The sequence below is a fragment of the Coregonus clupeaformis genome, chromosome 31 (genome assembly GCF_020615455.1).
Source record: "Coregonus clupeaformis isolate EN_2021a chromosome 31, ASM2061545v1, whole genome shotgun sequence".
Taxonomy (NCBI): Eukaryota; Metazoa; Chordata; class Actinopteri; order Salmoniformes; family Salmonidae; genus Coregonus; species Coregonus clupeaformis.
The window spans coordinates 17,500,473-17,520,092 of NC_059222.1; the positions used below are offsets into that span (position 1 = coordinate 17,500,473).

The 19,620-nt window shown below is 42.0% G+C and overlaps 1 protein-coding gene across 1 annotated transcript in view; it reads left to right on the forward strand.

Moving 5' to 3' along the window:
• The first annotated feature begins 247 nt into the window (after nt 1-247).
• The window catches only part of LOC121547668 (tyrosine-protein kinase Mer), a 52,617-nt gene continuing 33,244 nt past the window's right edge, over nt 248-19,620 (forward strand). Inside the window, exons 1-7 of the mRNA XM_041859042.1 lie at nt 248-556; nt 6,936-7,119; nt 8,314-8,517; nt 8,778-8,878; nt 9,099-9,272; nt 18,464-18,550; nt 19,203-19,318. Coding sequence (XP_041714976.1) covers nt 472-556; nt 6,936-7,119; nt 8,314-8,517; nt 8,778-8,878; nt 9,099-9,272; nt 18,464-18,550; nt 19,203-19,318 — 951 coding nt within the window. The 5' untranslated portion in view covers nt 248-471. The remainder of the gene's footprint in view (nt 557-6,935; nt 7,120-8,313; nt 8,518-8,777; nt 8,879-9,098; nt 9,273-18,463; nt 18,551-19,202; nt 19,319-19,620) is intronic.

Genomic DNA, 19,620 nt, shown 5'->3' on the forward strand with positions numbered 1-19,620 from the left:
GTAGCTCAGTTGGTAGAGCATGGTGCTTGCAACGCCAGGGTTGTGGGTTCATTTCCCACGGGGGGCCAGTATGAAAAAATTTATGCACTCACTAATTGTAAGTCAATCTGGATAAGAGCGTCTGCTAAATGACGTAAATGTAAAAATTGCATTGTTGTTTCATAATACTGTCCTTTATTTTGAAGGTTTTGGCCTTACCATTCGATATGGCGTCATCGTTTGTGCTGCTGGCAGAATACTAGTGAGGTTCTAATACGGACGAAAACAGCTGTTTTAAAAGTGGATTCTAGAGCAAAATAAGTTTCAGTGTTATTCAATGATGTTGAGAAATGATAATGATAACTACTTGTGTTAACGTGTCAGATCCTTCCAATACGACTTCTAGAAAATAATTGGATACTTTTAATTTTTATTGGAGAGGAGTTGGTAGCGGATAAAATCCTATTGTCTGCGCGCTGCACACTATTTACTATGGCGAAAAAGTCGACTACGATCAATCTATGGACTATTTTACTTACTACCAGTGTTGGCATAATTTGGGGGAATCTGGCCAGTGGTAAGTTGCAATGTAACAATTGTTGGGGTTTGAAGGGCTTTGAACAACTTTTTCTGTCAAAAGTTCATTATGTCTTTGATGAAAATCAACTTCTGTTTTTCAAGCAATTCATTGTCGATGTTTCATATTTGGTCATTTTGAAACTTGAGTTTAAGATTTGGTCGATTGTAAATTCCATAGAGTGATTTCTTGTGAACATGTATTTGGTAAAACATTTGAAACACACATTTACATGTATCCTTAGTGAGGGTTACAAAGGGTCTCAAAATTAGGCTAATTAGTAGGCTTCCAACAAATACTTTTACAAGTACTTGTTTATTACCTTAAAAATAAACCCCCAGTACTCAATTGTTTATGTTGTGGTTTTCATTGGACAAAAGTAAAGTTGTTCTCATCAAATACCTTGAACACTTCAAAATAGGCTTATAAACTCAGCAAAAAAAACGTCCTCTCACTGTCAACTGCGTTTATTTTCAGCAAACTTAACATATGTAAATATTTGTATGAACATAACAAGATTCAACAACTGATACATAAACTGAACAAGTTCCACAGACATGTGACTAACAGAAATGGAATAATGTGTCCCTGAACAAAGGGGGGGTCAAAAAGTAACTGTCAGTATCTGTGGCCACCAGCTGCATTAAGTACTGCAGTGCATCTCCTCCTCATGGATTTGCCAGTTCTTGCTGTGATATGTTACCCCACTCTTCCACCAAGGCACCTGCAAGTTCCTGGACATTTCTGGGGGACCCTCCACCTCCAAATCGATCCCGCTCCAGAGTACAGGCCTCGGTGTAACGCTCATTCCTTCGACGATAAATGCGAATCCGACCATCACCCCTGGTGAGACAAAACCACGACTCGTCAGTGAAGAGCACTTTTTGCCAGTCCTGTCTGGTCCAGCGACGGTGGGTTTGTGCCCATAGGCGACGTTGTTGCCGGTGATGTCTGGTGAGGACCTGCCTTACAACAGGCCTACAAGCCCTCAGTCCAGCCTCTCTCAGCCTATTGCGGACAGTCTGAGCACCTGATGGAGGGATTGTGCGTTCCTGGTGTAACTCGGGCAGTTGTTGTTGCCATCCTGTACCTGTCCCGCAGGTGTGATGTTCGGATGTACCGATCCTGTGCAGGTGTTGTTACACGTGATCTGCCACTGCGAGGACGATCAGCTGTCCGTCCTGTCTCCCTGTAGCGCGGTCTTAGGCGTCTCACAGTATGGACATTGCAATTTATTGCCCTGACCACATCTGCAGTCCTCATGCCTCCTTGCAGCATGCCTAAGGCACGTTCACGCAGATGAGCAGGGACCCTGGACATCTTTCTTTTGGTGTTTTTCAGAGTCAGTAGAAAGGCCTCTTTAGTGTCCTCTAAGTTTTCATAACTGTGACCTTAATTGCCTACTGTCTGTAAGCTGTTAGTGTCTTAATGACTGTTCCACAGGTGCATGTTCTTAAATTGTTTATGGTTCATTGAACAAGCATGGGAAACCGTGTTTAAACACTTTACAATGAAGATCTGTGAAGTTATTTGGATTTTTACAAATGATCTTTGAACGACAGGGTCCTGAAAAAGGGACGTTTCTTTTTTTGCTGTGTTTAGAAATCCAGTGCTATTTGCATGTGGAAATATCTTCGGATCCATTTGTTTATGTTTTTGTACGGGCCCAGCCCAATCTTTGATGGTATTACATCATCCTACAGAGTGTATCTTTAATCCCAGCCTGCAGTATGTGCTTGTCAGGCTTTTATAAGGCCAAATCCAGGTGGTAGTGATTACAAATGGCCTGGATTCTGGAGTTTATATGACTTCCCTGAAGCATCCAGTGCAACTTCTGAAGGATTCTAAGTCTGACCAGTTACTTGGAATGCACAAACCTGTAGGGCACCCCTACATTCCAATGTGCAGTTTCTGTTCCACTGCAGTGTAGTGTTTTGATGTATTGTTAAGGGTTTTGCTAATCTGTGATGTCTGCTTGACTCGTCTAGGGACCTATGGTAAGGAGTTTGTGCAGTGCTGAATAGATGAATCCCTCTTTTATTCTCCTCCTCTCATGTTTAACATGTATACACAGTAGTTATCAGGTAGAACCGAAAACCAGCAGGCTCTGGACCTTGTAGGGTAAGAGTTGAGTACCCCTGAGCTATAGGATGAGAAATATACCAGAGGTTTGGCGCAGGTACACCCAACTAGCGCTAGCTAACGTTAAATACCTAGCAAAAATATATAAATAAATATATATATATATATATATATATATTATTATTATTATTTTTCTTCTATTTTTACAAATCGATTATTGGACTCACAGTATCAATATAAAATCTACAAAAATAATATTGTGATACTCTACTGTATCTATTTTCACCCCCTTCTCTAGGTATATGTAGGGTATGTAGCCTATGACACTGTGTGTGTAGAGGAGAAGTGAGAGAACAGGTTTGGCCTGTTACTAACACAGTGGACCATTGCTTCCAGGGAGGCAGAACAGTTTGCTTCCTCTGATAACAGATTATTTAAACTCTGAACTGCTGGTATTTCCTCCTTCCTCTCTGTCCCAGTGAAAGCTGGTGTCAGTTCCCTTAAAAAAAGTTTTTATGAGCTTAAATTTCACACATGAAACCATATATTCACATGTATAAATTTAGAGTTCACATGTTAACACCACCTTTTCACATGCGAGGAAATTGTTGTTTCACATGTTAAAAACTTTCACATGTGAAAATTGGATATGCAGTTTCGGCGGCAGGTAGCTTAGCGACCGAAAGGTCGCTGGTTCTAATCCCCGAGCCGACTAGGTGAAAAATCTGTCGATGTGCCCTTGAGCAAGGCACTTAACCCTAATTGCTCATGTAAGTCGCTCTGGATAAGAGCGTCTGCTAAATGTAACACTTTCACATGTGAATCTCACTTTGACATATACAGTTGAAGTCGGAAGTTTACATACACCTTAGCCAAATACGTTTAAACTCGGTTTTTCACAATTCCTGACATTTAATCTTAGTAAAAAGTCCCTGTCTTTGGTCAGTTAGGATCACCACTTTATTTTAAGAATGTGAAATGTCTGAATAATTGTCACGGTTTCGGCCGAGGCTGCTCCTCCTCCTTGCTCGGGCAGGCTTCGGCGGTCGTCGTCTCCGGAGTACTAGCTGCCACCGTTGGATGTTTTCGATGTTCGTTTGGTTTTGTCTAGTTGTTGTGCACCTGTTCCCTGTTAGTGTGATTATGTACCATATATATAGTTCCATTTGTTTGTCATGTGTTGTGTGTAATTGTTTTCCTGTCGTTTGGTGCAGTGCTGTTTGCTAGACTCTCTTTGTTTTACCATCGCACTATTGTTCGTGCGCAGTTCGGTTTGGGAGTGTTTTACGCACTGTGGCGTATGTTTCGCCTCCGGGTTGTTTGACCCGTGTTATGATTTTTGGATTTTCTAGTAAAGTCTGGATTACCTGAGCTCCTGTGTCCTGCTATTGATTCGCACCACATCCGCATCAGAGTTCGTGACAATAATAGTAGAGAGAATAATTTATTTCAGCTTTAATTTCTTTCATCACATTCCCAGTGGGTCAGAAGTTTACATACACTCAATTAGTATTTGGTAGCATTGCCTTTAAATTGTTTAACTTGGGTCAAACGTTTCGGATAGCCTTCCACAAGCTTCCCACAATAAGTTGGGTGAATTTTGGCCCATTCCTCCTGACCGAGCTGGTGTAACTGAGTCAGGTTTGTAGGCCTCCTTGCTCGCACACGCTTTTTCAGTTCTGCCTACACATTTTCTATAGGATTGAGGTCTTGTCATTGTGATGGCCACTCCAGTACCATGACTTTGTTGTCCTTAAGCCATTTCGCCACAACTTTGGAAGTATGCTTGGGGTCATTGTCCATTTGGAAGACCCATTTGCGACCAAGCTTTAACTTCCTAACTGATGTCTTGAGATGTTGCTTCAATATATCCACACAATTTTCCTTCCTCATGATGCCATCTATTTTGTGAAGTGCACCAGTCCCTCCTGCAGCAAAGCACCCCCACAGCATGATGCTGCCACCCCCGTGCTTCTCAGTTGGGATGGTGTTCTTCGGCTTGCAAGCAACCCCCTTTTTCCTCCAAACATAACGATGGTCATTATGGCCAAACAGTTCTATTTTTGTTTCATCAGACCAGAGGACATTTCTCCAAAAAGTACGATATTTGTCCCCATGTGTAGTTGCAAACCGTAGTCTGGCTTTTTATGGCGGTTTTGGAGCAGTGGCTTCTTCCTTGCTGAGCGGCCTTTCAGGTTATGTCGATATAGGACTCCTTTACTGTGGATATGGATACTTTTGTACCTGTTTCCTCCAGCATCTTCACAAGGTCCTTTGCTGTTGTTCTGGGATTGATTTGCACTTTTCGCACCAAAGTACGTTCATCTCTAGGAGACAGAAAGCGTCTCCTTCCTGAGCGGTATGACGGCTGCGTGGTCCCATGGTGTTTATACTTGCGTACTATTGTTTGCACAGATGAACGTGGTACCTTCAGGCGTTTGGAAATTGCTCCCAAGGATGAACCAGACTTGTGGAGGTCTACAATTTTTTTTCTGAGGTCTTGGCTGATTTCATTTCATTTTCCCATGATGTCAAGCAAAGAAGCACTGAGTTTGAAGGTAGGCCTTGAAATACATCCACAGGTACACCTCCAATTGACTCAAATGATGTCAATTAGCCTATCAGAAGCTTCTAAAGCCATGACATCATTTTCTGGAATTTTCCAAGCTGTTTAAAGGCACAGTCAACTTAGTGTATGTGGAGTGGTTGAAAAACTTCTGACCCACTCGAATTGTGATACAGTGAAATAATCTGTCTGTAAACAATTGTTGGAAAAATTACTTGTGTCATTCACAAAGTAGATGTCCTTACCGACTTGCCAAAACTATAGTTTGTTAACAAGACATTTGTGGAGTGGTTGAAAAACAAGTTTTAATGTCTCCAACCTAAGTGTATGTAAACTTCCGACTTCAACTGTAGAATTTCATGTTCACATGTGAAAAACAATCACGTAAAAATCAAATTAGCAGCTTTAAAATCTGGTGTTGAAATAATGTTATTCTCCTCACATGAGATGATGTTAACATGTTGCAAACAAAAATAATTATATTGAAAGCAAAACATAAACCCCAAAGTATTGATAGCAAAACAAAATATTGCAAGGAAATCATTTCAAAATGTGAGAACAAATGAATTGTAAATTAATGCAAAAAAAATGTTTTACGTGATTTTTGGGGGGGATAACGCTATTAAATAAAACACATCCCTCTTTCCTCTTTCCTGCAATTTTCCCTATCTTTGGTTATGTTACCTTGGCCTTAGCTGCCTTTTTTCCAGTTGCAAGTTTTGGCACATTCATACTAGCAACATAGCACTGCTAGTTTGCCTCAGAAGGTAAGCAGGGATGGTCCCTGGATGGGAGACCAGATGTAGCTGGAAGTGGTGAAAATAAAAATGTCCCCCAAAAATTGTCACGTGGTCAAAAAAAAATTCACGATGGAAAAGCACATATACAATTTTTACATGTGAAACTTCACACGTGTCCGAAAACTACATGTCTCTGACTGAAAATCTCAACAAATAAATGTATTAGTTTTTTTTACATTAACATTTTCACTTGATTTGTTCACGTGTGAAATTGGAAGGTGTTTTTTTCACATGATTTTATTCATGTTTTTTTGTTGTTGTAAGGGTTAGCCTGGTCCTAGATCTGTGCTGGTTGTTGAACTTGAGTATGACCATAGGAGTTTGCAAGACAGCAAAAACAGATCTGGGACCTGGCTAAGTGGCAGTAGCCTGTCTTGAGATTTTATTAGGATATGGCCATACAAATATTTGGCTCCTCCCATATCAGTTTTTTGCTGTCTAGGCAAGACAGGATAAACAGACCTGGGATTAGGCTATACGAATATCACTTGGCTGAGATCCAAGGGAGGACCTGGAATATTACTGAAATACTCCAGATATTTGGGAGATTCCTCTGCTTAGACAGGGAGAGGGAGAAACAAATGCAGAGTGGTATTGAATATCAAATTAACAAATGAACTGTTCCACCTCCTCCTATACAGTCTCAATACAGTTTGTTTCCATTTGAGTTAGGCTAATCAGGGTGGCTTGAATCATTTGAGTAGTTCCAACTCTGAGGGCAAAAGAGTAAATGTAGGGAACTGAAACACTAGTTTCAATTGCAGATTATTCTCCAATCCCCCTGTGAAGTTATTTGGTGTTTTTTGTTTTTGTGAGAAATGCAGTATATACAGGTATTGACTATTGATCTAAGGTAGGAGAAATGACAGAGAAGCTCTATAATACTGTAACAGGCGTTTGGAAATGACCGTCCCTTCCTGCTCACATACAGCTGAGCATCATGGGAGTCCCTATGTTTACCGTGTCTCTGGAGGACTTGGCCGTGGCAGTGTCTCTCCCCGCATGCCAGGACGTCAGGGTCGGTCCCCCCAGCCCACCGTACCCCCCGAGACCCTCATCATACCAGCCCATGCCCCGAGGGTCCAGCTCAGCCAAAACGACATCAGGAAGCTGAGGTTACTATCTATCAATAACTTGTTTGTATTGTTGGGGTTGTAACTTTTTCTTGTTGTCTTTTTAATATCATCATTAGGTACAGTGCTATGAAAAAGTATTTGCCCCCTTTCTAATTTTCTCTACTTTTGCATATTTGTGATACTGAATGTTATCAGATCTTCAACCAAAACCTAATATTAGATAAAGGGAACATAAGTGGACAAATATCACAACAATTACATATTTATTTCATAAACAAAGTTATGCAACACCCAATTCCCCTGTGTGAAAAAGTAATTGCCCCCTTACATTCAATAACTGATTGTGCCACCTTTAGCTGCAATGACTCCAACCAAATGCTTCCTGTAGTTGTTGATCAGTCTTTCACGTCGCTGTTTAGGAATTTTGGCCCACTTTTCCATGCAGAACTGCTTTAACTCACTGACGTGTGGGTTTTCAAGCATGGACTGCTCGTTTCAAGTCCTGCCACAACATCTCAATTGGGATTAGGTCTGGACTTTGACTAGGCCTCTAGTCCTCTTAAAATTCATGGTACCTTCTATTAAGGCAAGTCTTCCAGGAATTGCCTAGTCAAAGTCCAGACCTAATCCCAATTGAGATGTTGTCGCAGGACTTGAAACGAGCAGTTCATGCTTGAAAACCCACACGTCACTGAGTTAAAGCAGTTCTGCATGGAAGAGTGGGCCAAAATTCCTCCACAGCGACGTGAGAGACTGATCAACAACTACAGGAAGTATTTGGTTGGAGTCAATGCAGCTAAAGGTGGCACAACCAGTTATTGAGTGTAAGGGGGCAATTACTTTTTCACACAGGGGAATTGGGTGTTGCATAACTTTGTTTATGAAATAAATATGTAATTGTTGTGTTATTTGTTCACTTACGTTCCCTTTATCTAATATTAGGTTTTGGTTGAAGATCTGATAACATTCAGTATCACACATATGCAAAAGTAGAGAAAATTAGAAAGGGGGCAAATACTTTTTCATAGCACTGTAGATGTTATTTGTTTTACCATTCAGAACCCCTTTGGAAATATGTATTTGTATTAATCAATGCATGTGCTATCCTCTGAGGTTCAAATGCACATCTTACTGATTTAATATTTCAGTTGCAACTGTAAAATTCAACAACATTCAACTCAACTCAACTTCCATTTAATTCAACTCAATTCTATTCTATTTGATTCCACCCAGGTTCAAGCCCACGGTGGGGTCAGTGCACCTATCCGAGGGCCACGAGGCCAAGTTCAACTGCTCCATCGACGTCCCTGACGCCAACCTGGACCTCACCGTGCTGTGGAGGAAGAACAACATGGAGCTGGCTGAAAACCTGCAGGTGGTCATCAATGAACTACAGACCGTCACACACGGGATCATGACCCTACTGTCCACCGTCAGGTAACTGTGACCGGAGCATTGGAGTGGGAGCAGGGGACATTCTTGGCAGACACAGCACGTGAAGAAAATAGCATTTGGATACTTAGATCCTTGCCATTTTTTAAAGTTAAACTGCCAAGCTTTCGGTCACAATCGACCTTCGTCAGAGCATAGAAAAACAAACACAAAAAGACACAGAGAGTGGAATCAGTATGATAAATCAGGTGAAAAAGTTCTGAAATGTCTGGTTGCTAAATTTTTCCACTACTTGTGTGTCTCAGCATAACTCGTGTGCAGAGAGCTGACGCTGGGGACTACCGCTGTAGACTGAGAGTCTTTGACAAAGTGATAGAGTCCCAGCCTATCAGCATCCAGGTCGAAGGTGAGTCCCAACATCATACGAGTGCATTAAATGGATGACAAGGTTTTCCATGACTGGTTCCAATATACTGTGTGTTTTAGGGGATCAGTTTGAGCAAGATGAGGCGTAGAATCACTGATCATAATAAGTAGTTATTTGTGATGAAAGGGGATTCTGCATAGCCTGACTGCAATGTAGTCGATCTCAAACATGTACTCTGTTTGTCTGTGTGTGTTTTTAGGTCTACCAACGTTCACCAGACAACCAGATGACAGGAACGTAACTCGTAACAGCCCCTTTAACCTGTCGTGTGAAGCGGTGGGTCCCCCGAATCCTATCATGATCCACTGGCTACGCAATGGAGTGTCTGAGATGGGGTACGTTACGCCCTCCCCCAGCAACTACACTGTAGCAGGTGAGAGAGAGACACGCGCACACACACGCACACACACGGGCACATGCACAGGCGCATGCACAGATGAGCACACACGCGTGCGTAGACATGCGCACACAGATGCACACACACATGCACATACACACATATGCACATACACACATGCACATACACACATATGCACATACAATATCTTGCTTTCATATGAAGTATTGAACTGTGGCTGCCAATATTATCTCAGTACCTCTTTCTGGGTTTCACATAGAGTCTGGAGGTGTATTGTATTGTTCTATTGCTCCATCATCTTAGTTTGCATCACAAATGGCACCCTATTCCCTATAAAGTGCACTACCTTTGACCAGAGCCTCTGGTCTAAAGTGGTGCACTACATAGGGAATATGGTGCTATTTGGGACACACGCTTAGCCTCTCTCCTAAGGCCTAGAAAACCTCTTAAAAGAAAGAAAGTGGAATTCCACTCCGCGCTTTGCCGATTTCTCTAAACTTTGAATTCAGGTCATTGATTGAATAGGGATCTTAGCAGCTCACCTGAATCTCTCCTTTATAACGCCACATGTAGGTCATGTTATGTTTTGCAATGTTGAGTTGGGTTTTTTCCCCCAAGTCCTAAAGGAAATGAGTGCATAGGTCTATTAAGGGAAATGTTTTGTTCTGTGTGAATATTATTGATTAACAATTTTTTCACCTTATCTGAAGTAAATTACCTTGTTATTTCATTAAAGTTAATTGTTTCATGTAAGAAAAGAAAAAATATATATAGAGAGATAGAGAGATAGATATATAGAGAAAGTAAGACTGAAAGAGAGTAGAAGGACCAAGATGAACTTGTGTTGTGGTTTATGGAAGGAATACGGTTTCCTCATATCACTGAATGTCCTGGCAGTCTGGCACATTTTGTTATTCAGAAGAGATGGTAAAGGACATTCGTGTCAGTGTTTGTGTGTGTGTGTGTGTGTGTGTGTGTGTGTGTGTGTGTGTGATCGGTGTAAAATGTGCAGAGCTGTGTCCTACTCAGCTGTAGCAGAGATGTGTTGGAGGTCTGAATACTGTGGTGTCAGTCTATCTGCAGCCTCAGCGTCTGTTTCTCCCTTTCTCTCTCTCCCACTCTCTCTTTCCCCCATCTCTTTCTCTCTCTCCCACTCTCTCTTTCCCCCATCTCTTTCTCTCTCTCCCACTCTCTCTTTCCCCCATCTCTTTCTCTCTCTCCCACTCTCTCTTTCCCCCATCTCTTTCTCTCTCTCCCACTCTCTCTTTCCCCCATCTCTTTCTCTCTCTCCCACTCTCTCTTTCCCCCATCTCTTTCTCTCTCTCCCACTCTCTCTTTCCCCCATCTCTTTTCTCTCTCCCACTCTCTCTTTCCCCCATCTCTCTCTCTCTCCCACTCTCTCTTTCCCCCATCTCTCTCTCTCTCCCACTCTCTCTTTCCCCCATCTCTTTCTCTCTCTCCCACTCTCTCTTTCCCCCATCTCTTTCTCTCTCCCTCTGCTCTCCATTTTCCTCTCTCTCTCTCTCTCTCTCTCTCTCTCTCTCTCTCTCCTCTCTCTCTCTCTCTCTCTCTCTCTCTCTCTCTCTCTCTCTCTCTCTCTCTCTCTCTCTCTCTCTCTCTCTCTCTCTCTCTCTCTCTCTCTCTCTCTGCACTATCCCCCCTTTCTCCCTCTCTGTCCTGCTACCACATAGAGATGTATCACCATGTTCACTGTCACCGTGGGCCCCCTGGGTTACACTGCTGAATAGCTGACCACTTTCAACCGGACTCACTCATGCTTTAACAATGCCTGTGTGTGTGTGTCTGTATGTGTGGACTGTAATCTAAGATAACCATGTTGGTTATTGGGGGAAATGGATCCTTTCAGTTAGTCTTGGTGGGGAGGAATATGATACTGTCAGGGGTCAAGATAAGCTTTTTGTGCAAGGAGAATGGTTTGTGTGGTTTGATGAATGGGCATGTGTTGCGTGTCAAAAAGACTGAGTAAAGCTTTAACATTTTGGCCTGGATATTTGCTAAGTTAGTTATGATTTGAATCCTGGACTGACAGAGTGGAGACTGCACCATTGAAATGCTCCAAAACACCTAAAGGGGCCTTAATGATTAGTAATAAATATCTTGAAGCGTGAGCAGTGTTGTGAGCATAAAACTTTAAGTTACATGCCTCCTTTAGGTTCTCCCACAGACAAACACCTCTCTTCAATGTGAAAACACAACATTGGCTCTATGCAATTTACAGCAGCTAATTTACTTGGTGCCCTGGGGCCAAGCATTCTTTAATTACCGGTAGATCAGCTTTAATATTGCATATAGATTGTGGGTTCTATCAATGTAATTGTTTGCATCATTTCCAATCACCCATATTTAATTGTATTTTCCCCTAACCCTACCACCCCTCCTCTAATTGGAGTAAACTAATGGACAACAATTCTTAGACTTCTACTTCCAACTTATTTTTTCAACTGTTCTGTGAAGTTTCACAAAAGTTCTGAACCTTTCTGTTCTCATAATTTCTACAGATTCTAAATTAAAGAGGAACATTTTTACTAAGTGTATTATTATATTATTGATCGATTGACTATGGCTTTTCAAATCACCCAGCACTAACAGGGTCTGGTAGCGCTCAAGTTTTCCCTGTCAGAATAAGCAACAGAGGACTTGGAAACCATATCAACTCCTATAGAAATGGCACTATAGTTATTGTGAATAGGCTCATTTATGTTCTTCTAACTCCGCCTTCTAGTGAGTTTATACAAACTGTCATATCCTACCATTCTGATAGATTGGAGACTGTCAGAAAACATTGTTGTAACGTTAATCATTTGGTTGTTATTCCATTGGTTACCTCGAGGCAGATGCCCCAGAGGCAGAGCATTGAATATGGCGCTTTTAAATGTTATAGCAATCACTAGTAAAACCTTTCTCATGAATTACCTCATAATGATTACTCACTGAAACATGGCTGTCTTCAGACATATCCTCTATTATTGATGTTACTTTATCTGATCACCACTGTGTATTTTTTTACTACCTTTGTTGCCCATAGGGTAATACTGAACACATTATTAAGAAACGCTTCTTACCTCTGAAGTTGCTACAGATTTTATTGAGTGTATGAACAATACACCATCACCTATTCTGCCTTCTTCTTATGATGATTTAGTTGATAACTTTAATAGCAAATTAAGGGCAACCATTGATGCCATAACTCTAGTAAGGTTGAAAAGGGCCACATCCAAACGGAGAGCCCCTTGGATGACTGAGGAAACAAATCTACTAAAGAGAAATTGCAGAGTAGAAGTGGAGAAAGTCAAAGTTGCAGGACATTATAATATTCTGAGAAAGCAACTTGGCATATATAACAAGGCAATTAGAAATGCCAGATGGGGAAATGTTTCTAACTTGATCACTAATAATCAGAATAAAACGAGAGTGCTCTTCTCGACAATTGATGGCCTGATAAATCCTACCCCCGCAAACCTATGTGAACTTTCCTCCACATCTAAATGTGATGAGTTTGTGGCATATTTCAGAGATAAGATAACAAACATTAGGCTGGGTATCAGTCAAGAAAGACCTGATGAGAAGTTTGATGATATGTGCCTTAGACCACGCAAAGGCACTATGGAGTTACTTTCCCTGGTTGACACAGACATGCTCAGGAAAGTGATATCAAAACTTAAGTCTTCCACCTGCCTTCTCATTCCTGTCCCCACCACCTTCTTCAAAACTGTTTTAATTGCATATCTGAAGAAGTGCAAGCTATTGTTAATCACTCCCTGTTCACAGGCACTTTCCTCACTGCACTAAAAACTTCTATGGTGAAACCCCTTCTGAAGAAAAGTAATTTATATTCTTCAGCTCTTAGCAATTTTCGGCCAATCTCCAACCTTCCATTCTTAAGCAAAATTCTTGAGAAATTGGTTTTCAAACAGCTAAATTATTTTTTAAAGTGCCAACTGTATTTTTGAAAAATTCTAATCTGGTTTTTGTGCCCACCACAGCACAAAGACAGCCTTAATTAAAGTGGTAAATTATCTTATTGCCAACACAGATGTCAAACAGCTATCTGTCCTTGTATCCTTGGATTGAAGTTCTGCATTCGACACTGTTGACCACGATATCCCTCTGGTCAGACTGGAGAGGTGGGTGGGCCTCTCCGGTCCAGTTCTAAATTGATTTAGGACAGTTTTTTGTCACCCTTGGTGAACATAACTCAGAGAAAATAAACTCAGCAAAAAAATAAACTTCCCTTTTTCAGGACCCTGTCTTTCAAAGATACAGTGGTGAGTTGTGGGGCCTTTAGTAGTCTAGACACAGTGGTGAGTTGTGGGGCCTTTAGTAGTCTAGACACAGTGGTGAGTTGTGGGGCCTTTAGTAGTCTAGACACAGTGGTGAGTTGTGGGGCCTTTAGTAGTCTAGACACAGTGGTGAGTTGTGGGGCCTTTAGTAGTCTAGACACAGTGGTGAGTTGTGGGGCCTTTAGTAGTCTAGACACAGTGGTGAGTTGTGGGGCCTTTAGTAGTCTAGACACAGTGGTGAGTTGTGGGGCTACTGGCTGGGAGGTGAAGGGTTAGAGGCCAGAGTTGTGCTTTTTCCTAGTGTGTGACATGGCTGGGGTTGTGAGCGTGTGTGTGTGTGTGATGGGGGTTGTAGAGGAGATAGACGGATCGGGGGATGGCTCCCTGGACAAAGGCCTCATTCACGGGACGGCCCACCACCCCGCTCTGCTTTACAGGGAGGGGATTTAAAGGGGAGCTGGCTGGGGACTGCCTGGCTGCAGGCTGGCAGGGTTTACTTACATCCACATCTCTGGATGTTACGGGTAGCCTTTCCTCCCACTAACACTGACCAGTTTCCTTTCCTTTTCTGACTCGATTCTGATTCTGATTGAAGTTTGGGCCTGTTCAGCTTTTGTTACTAGGGTGGTAGCCTACTGTTGTTATGGGTAGCCTTTCCTCCCTCAAATACGGACCATTTTCCTTTCTGTATATTAAAGTCCAGTCAGCCACTGTTCTCTCCCAGAACAATACATGTTACATAATGATTTACAAACTTAGTCCCCAGAGGCACAGTACAGGGTCAGACCATGGCCACATTACATGCCCACAATCTCCTCAGAGCACAAAGGGAACAAATATGTTACAGTGTATTCAAAGATGGAATGGAATAGGCTACTTCAGTCGAAAATTGAAAAAGAAATCGGGGGCAAAATGTGATGCATTGATATAAAAAAGAGCAGAAGAAAATATCTGAGATGTGTGTCCCCAAGTGTACTCCTTTTGACCACAACCCAGTGGAACCTGGTCAAAAGTAGTGCACTATATAGAGAATAGAGTGCCATTTGGGTCTCATGCTGGGCTATATGAGGTTGTTCTGCAACCAGGTCAGTTCAGCAGTGAAATCCTGGTAGAATGGAACCATAGAAATAGAATGGAACCTTGCCAAACCGGATAATTACACACTGTTTGTTGGACTTGGAACCGCAATGCAATACTTCCAGGGCTAGTTACAGAGAGATCATACATTTGGCTCACTGGTTATAGAGAGATCATACATCTGGGCTTGATTGAGGTTGCCTGACTAAATGGAACCAATAGAATAGTTGCAAAAGTGCAAATCCCTGTCCATTTGGCACTCTAGGCAGACTAAAGCAATGCTAAAAGTATTTGAAAGATTTCAAATAGTATTTGAACACAGTTTTGGCTCACTCCAGCCCACTCACTCTCTATATGCATTTCAGCCCACTCACTCTCGCTATGCATTTACCGGTATCCACTAAACAACCAGTTTCAATGTTGTTAGCCTTTTAGTTGGAATGGTCACTTGCAAGTCTCAAGAGATTCTGTTTTGAGCTGCAGGAGTTGTCTAGGACCGCCACCAATAAATGGAGTGGGTGTGAAGAGCAAGTGTCTGACCTTTTGCTTCGTGTGTTGTCTTTTTATTTGGACTCTTTAGTACTTATTGAATGATCTGTGAGTTGAAAGGCCCTCTGAAAGACGCTGTTTCTTCTCTGTATGTGTCCCAAATGGCACCCCATTCCCTTTATAGTGAATTACTTTTCACCAGGGCCATAGGACTCTGGTCAAACGTAATGCACTATATAGGGAATGGGGTGCCATTTGGGACTTACACACAATGTCTTCTCTAGAAAGGGAAGCTGGAAGCTTGGTTGTTGTTTACTAGATTTGGCTCTTTCGCTGTTGCCTGAAATAGACTTAAACTTTGGTTTGCCAAAAAAGCCTTTTCTGCTCTATAAAACCAGTATCATAGACTGAGTAACTCTTTCTCTCTCTCTCTCTCTCTCTCTCTCTCTCTCTCTCTCTCTCTCTCTCTCTCTCTCTCTCTCTCTCTCTCTCTCTCTCTCTCTCTCTCTCTCTCTCTCTCTCTCTCTCTCTCTCTCTCTCTCTCTCTCTCTCTCTCTCTCTCTCTCTCTCTCTCCTCTCTCTCTCTCCCCCCCCCCCCCCCCCCCCTCTCTCTCTCTCTCTCTCTCTCTCTCTCTCTCTCTCTCTCTCTCTCTCTCTCTCTCTCTCTCTCTCTCTCTCTCTCTCTCTCTCTCTCTCTCTCTCTCTCTCTCTCTCTCTCTCTCTCTCTCTCTCTCTCTCTCTCTCTCTCTCTCTCTCTCTCTCTCTCTCTCTCTCTCTCTCTCTCTCTCTCTCTCTCTCTCTCTCTCTCTCTCTCTCTCTCTCTCTCTCTCTCTCTCTCTCTCTCTCTCTCTCTCTCTCTCTCTCTCTCTCTCTCTCTCTCTGTGTGTGTGTGTGTGACCGTACGCTGGCTTGTCTACAGCCTCTCTCAGTTTCTAATGGGAGGTTAGTTTATTTGTCTTTTTGAAGAGCTTCAATCCTGCTGGAAGTATTTAGTAACTCTGAGTAAACATGAGAGAGATCATGTGACTTTGAGAGATGTCAAAACTTTGATCATAGTTTTACCAAAACATAAGGTTTTAGTTTATAAAGGATTTGTAGGTATTTATGTAGACCTTATAATGGGCTTAGGAGGTAAGCTTCAGTACTTTTGAAACTCACTTGTTTAAAATGTCAATGTTTGACTGCCTTGATAACTGAGTGAGAGGCTCCATACCCTAACGAGACAGATGTGGCAAAGAGAACACTGCAGCACCATCAACACCCAAAAGGCTGAAGCAAGGCAGCAGAAGTAGAAGCACAGACTCCGACAGATATTTCAACCAATGCACCATCCAGGGGAATGTACAGATAAATGTGACATACAATAAGTAGCTATAGCTTTTTCAGCTGTGGTGGATAATAAAGAGAATGTATGGTTTAATTTATTAAAATCAGCTCAAATGAATGTCATGGATTGTCTTTCTTTTGACTGAACAGTGAGCAGGCAAAGTCGCGCATCATAAGCTCATTGTTATGGATGTATCCAAATAAATCTAACTAGAAAACAGCTTAAACAAATGCAAATGCAGCTACTTTGCTGTTATTCTGGCTGCACTTTTTGACGCGACTGTAAATTAGCCGTAGTTGGTTAGCTAGCAAGCAAGGGATAAGAACGTTGCCAGTCAGTATGGCAAGGGAACAAAAAGAAGGAACGACTGGGTCGTGTCTCTAGCAACCCTAGATTTGTGTCGGGACTATATCTTGTGGAAGGATGAAATAGTACGAATACATTTATCAAAATAATGTTTTTAATGAAAATCATTATTTGAATATGTTGGTAACCCGTTGTATAAAAGTGATAATGCCCTCGAAGCCGGTGTTTGTTGGATATATTTCTACAGAGGGTTCTTCATTGAACCCAAAAGGGTTCTACCTGGAAATAGAAAGGGTTCTCCTATGGGGACAGCCGAAGAACCCTTTTGGAACCCTTTTTTTCTAAGAGTGTACATTACCCATTATACTCTGTACATCATGTCTCTACACCTCACCAAGACAACAGGCTCATTAGATATTCAGAGGAAAGTAAACAAAACTAGAAAAGGTAAATGTCCTGAAGAAAATGTGTGTACTTGCTTCAGCAGTCTAAAAGTCTGTTGTATGGTGGTGGTAGAAGTTTAAATTGGTAAAGGCTAATGTAGAATCACAGTGAGGGTACAGTACAGAACACATTAATTTGATATTCCGAAAAATGTAAACAACAACAAGCCAAGCTGTTTCCAGTTCCAGTCAGCTCTCATGGGCAGAGCAAGCAGTGCATTGTGGAACGATTTCCGAGCTTGAAGGCAGAGCAAACAGTACATTGTTGTGGAAAAGGTTTCCAAGCATGAAACACTGGACAGTGTGGAAAAAAACAACACAAAAGGGACATTATATGGAGCAGGCCTACGCTGGGTAGATGCAGGGTTTAAACACTGGGACTGTGTGGTGGTAGCCAGGGGAAAGAACCCAGGCATTGAGAGAGATGCCATTGGTCCAGTCTGGACTCTAGTAGTGCAGAAGCGATTGCAAAGTGGAAAGATGCAAAAGTTTTGTTTATTGTTGAGGTACTGCTATAATCTAACCTGACACTTTACTCGCCAACTAACATGACACTTGACTCTCTATATGTAGGTACTAGGCCTATGTTCTAAAAAGGATGATTCAAGGATGAATGTGGTTTACAGTGTTTTATCTCACACTCACAGCAAACCACTCAACCACTCACATCACTAATTCTCTTTAGGCCTACTTGGGACTGAAGCTCTTCCCCCTATCAAGCTGACACAGCTCTCATCAGCCTTTTTCATGGCCTAACACTTTACCCACTACAGTACATGTAGCCCTGTATTCTGCTAATGGTAAACTATTATAAGTGACATCTACTTTCAGGAGTTAAGTGGAAGGGAGTGAAATGAAAAAGTGGCTTTAGTTGGCTTGTATCACATTTTTTGATATGTGAATTTTGCAGCTGACACAATATGAAAATTGGTTTCTGTTTGTGTGGTAGTTGGTAGCGGCATGAACGTTATCAAGACCTTGACTTACTTTCTATTGCCTTGTAGTAGTTTCTGTACTGTATGCCCATGATAAATGTATTGTTTGTAAAAGTTTCAATTGAAACATTTCAGTGGTTGAGTTCACCAAGTTGAACTTGAAGAGATGAATAAGGACACACACTACTACTCCACCATACTTTTATTTGGTTATACACAAAGTTCAACTTTACATTGGAAGCATTATCATTATAAAACGTGTTCCATTACCTTATCCTTCTGTACAATTCAGTTAACATGTTCTGCTGTGTTATGTTTTTGTCTGTAGGTGTGGACAAGTATACCCAATTCAGCTGTGAGGCCCACAACCAGAAAGGTGTCACTACTTCCAGGGAAGCAAACGTCAACATTAAAGGTAATGTGGACTCCAAAGTCTCCTCCCACACTTTCAACTGATTGAATAAGATAACATGGACAGGGGAGATCATCCTAGTTCAGCACTCCTACTCTGAGATGTTTTGTGAATATGGGATTTGATCTTTTTGAGTGCACATTCAGACACGTCAAGCTGTCTGAGCAATAATAGTGCCTTATATCTCAGTGGGTGGTGCCCGGTGAGGCAGCCACGGGGTTAGGTCGCTGCTCGGGTGTTTTTTGGTTTTCTTTGTTAACTTATGGATTGCTGTTTTGGCTGTATTTATTGTGTATGGGGATTCTATTTAAACAATAAGGCCGAGGGGGTGTGGTATATGGCCTATATACCACAAACCCCAGAGGTGCCTTAATGTTATTATAAACTGGTCACAAACGTAGTTAGAGCAGTAAAAATACATGTTTTGTCATACCTGTGGTATATGGTCTGATATACCACGGCTGTCAGCCAATCAGCTTTTAGGGCTCGAACCACCCACTTTATAATCATCAATATATTCTGTCTGTATATTCTGTTTATTCTGGCAGCACCATTTCAGGTAAATGTTCTAGTTCATGTAAATGTACTTGGCAAATAAAGATGATTCTAATGCTCCTTCTCTCGTGATGATGGATTGTGTTTGGTATGTTTGCAGTGCTTCCAGCTCCTGTCTCTGAGGTCACAGTGATACAACGTGAATCTAACAAACTTGTTCTGAGATGGACCCCTGGACACGATGGATTCTCCCCACTCACTACCTGCCAGATCAGGGTAAGCAAAGCTCCACACTCTCTGCCTAGATAGTGTATGATGACACAGAGAGACTAGCCTGGCTACCCATCCACAGTGCTCCGGCCAAACGCCACGCCCACTAACGTTTCTTTTCCACGATAAGTCTGGATTTGATCTCCTACCTGATGACTTCTCGAATGCGAACACATTCAAACCGTTTTGATTGGTCCCAGAAACCGATGGGTTGGGCCAGAGCCTGAACACGTGGGTAAAGCGCAGTTTCTGAAATAGTCATTGGCTTTGATACTCGCTGATGGCTTGTTTTGTACAACGCCCCTCAC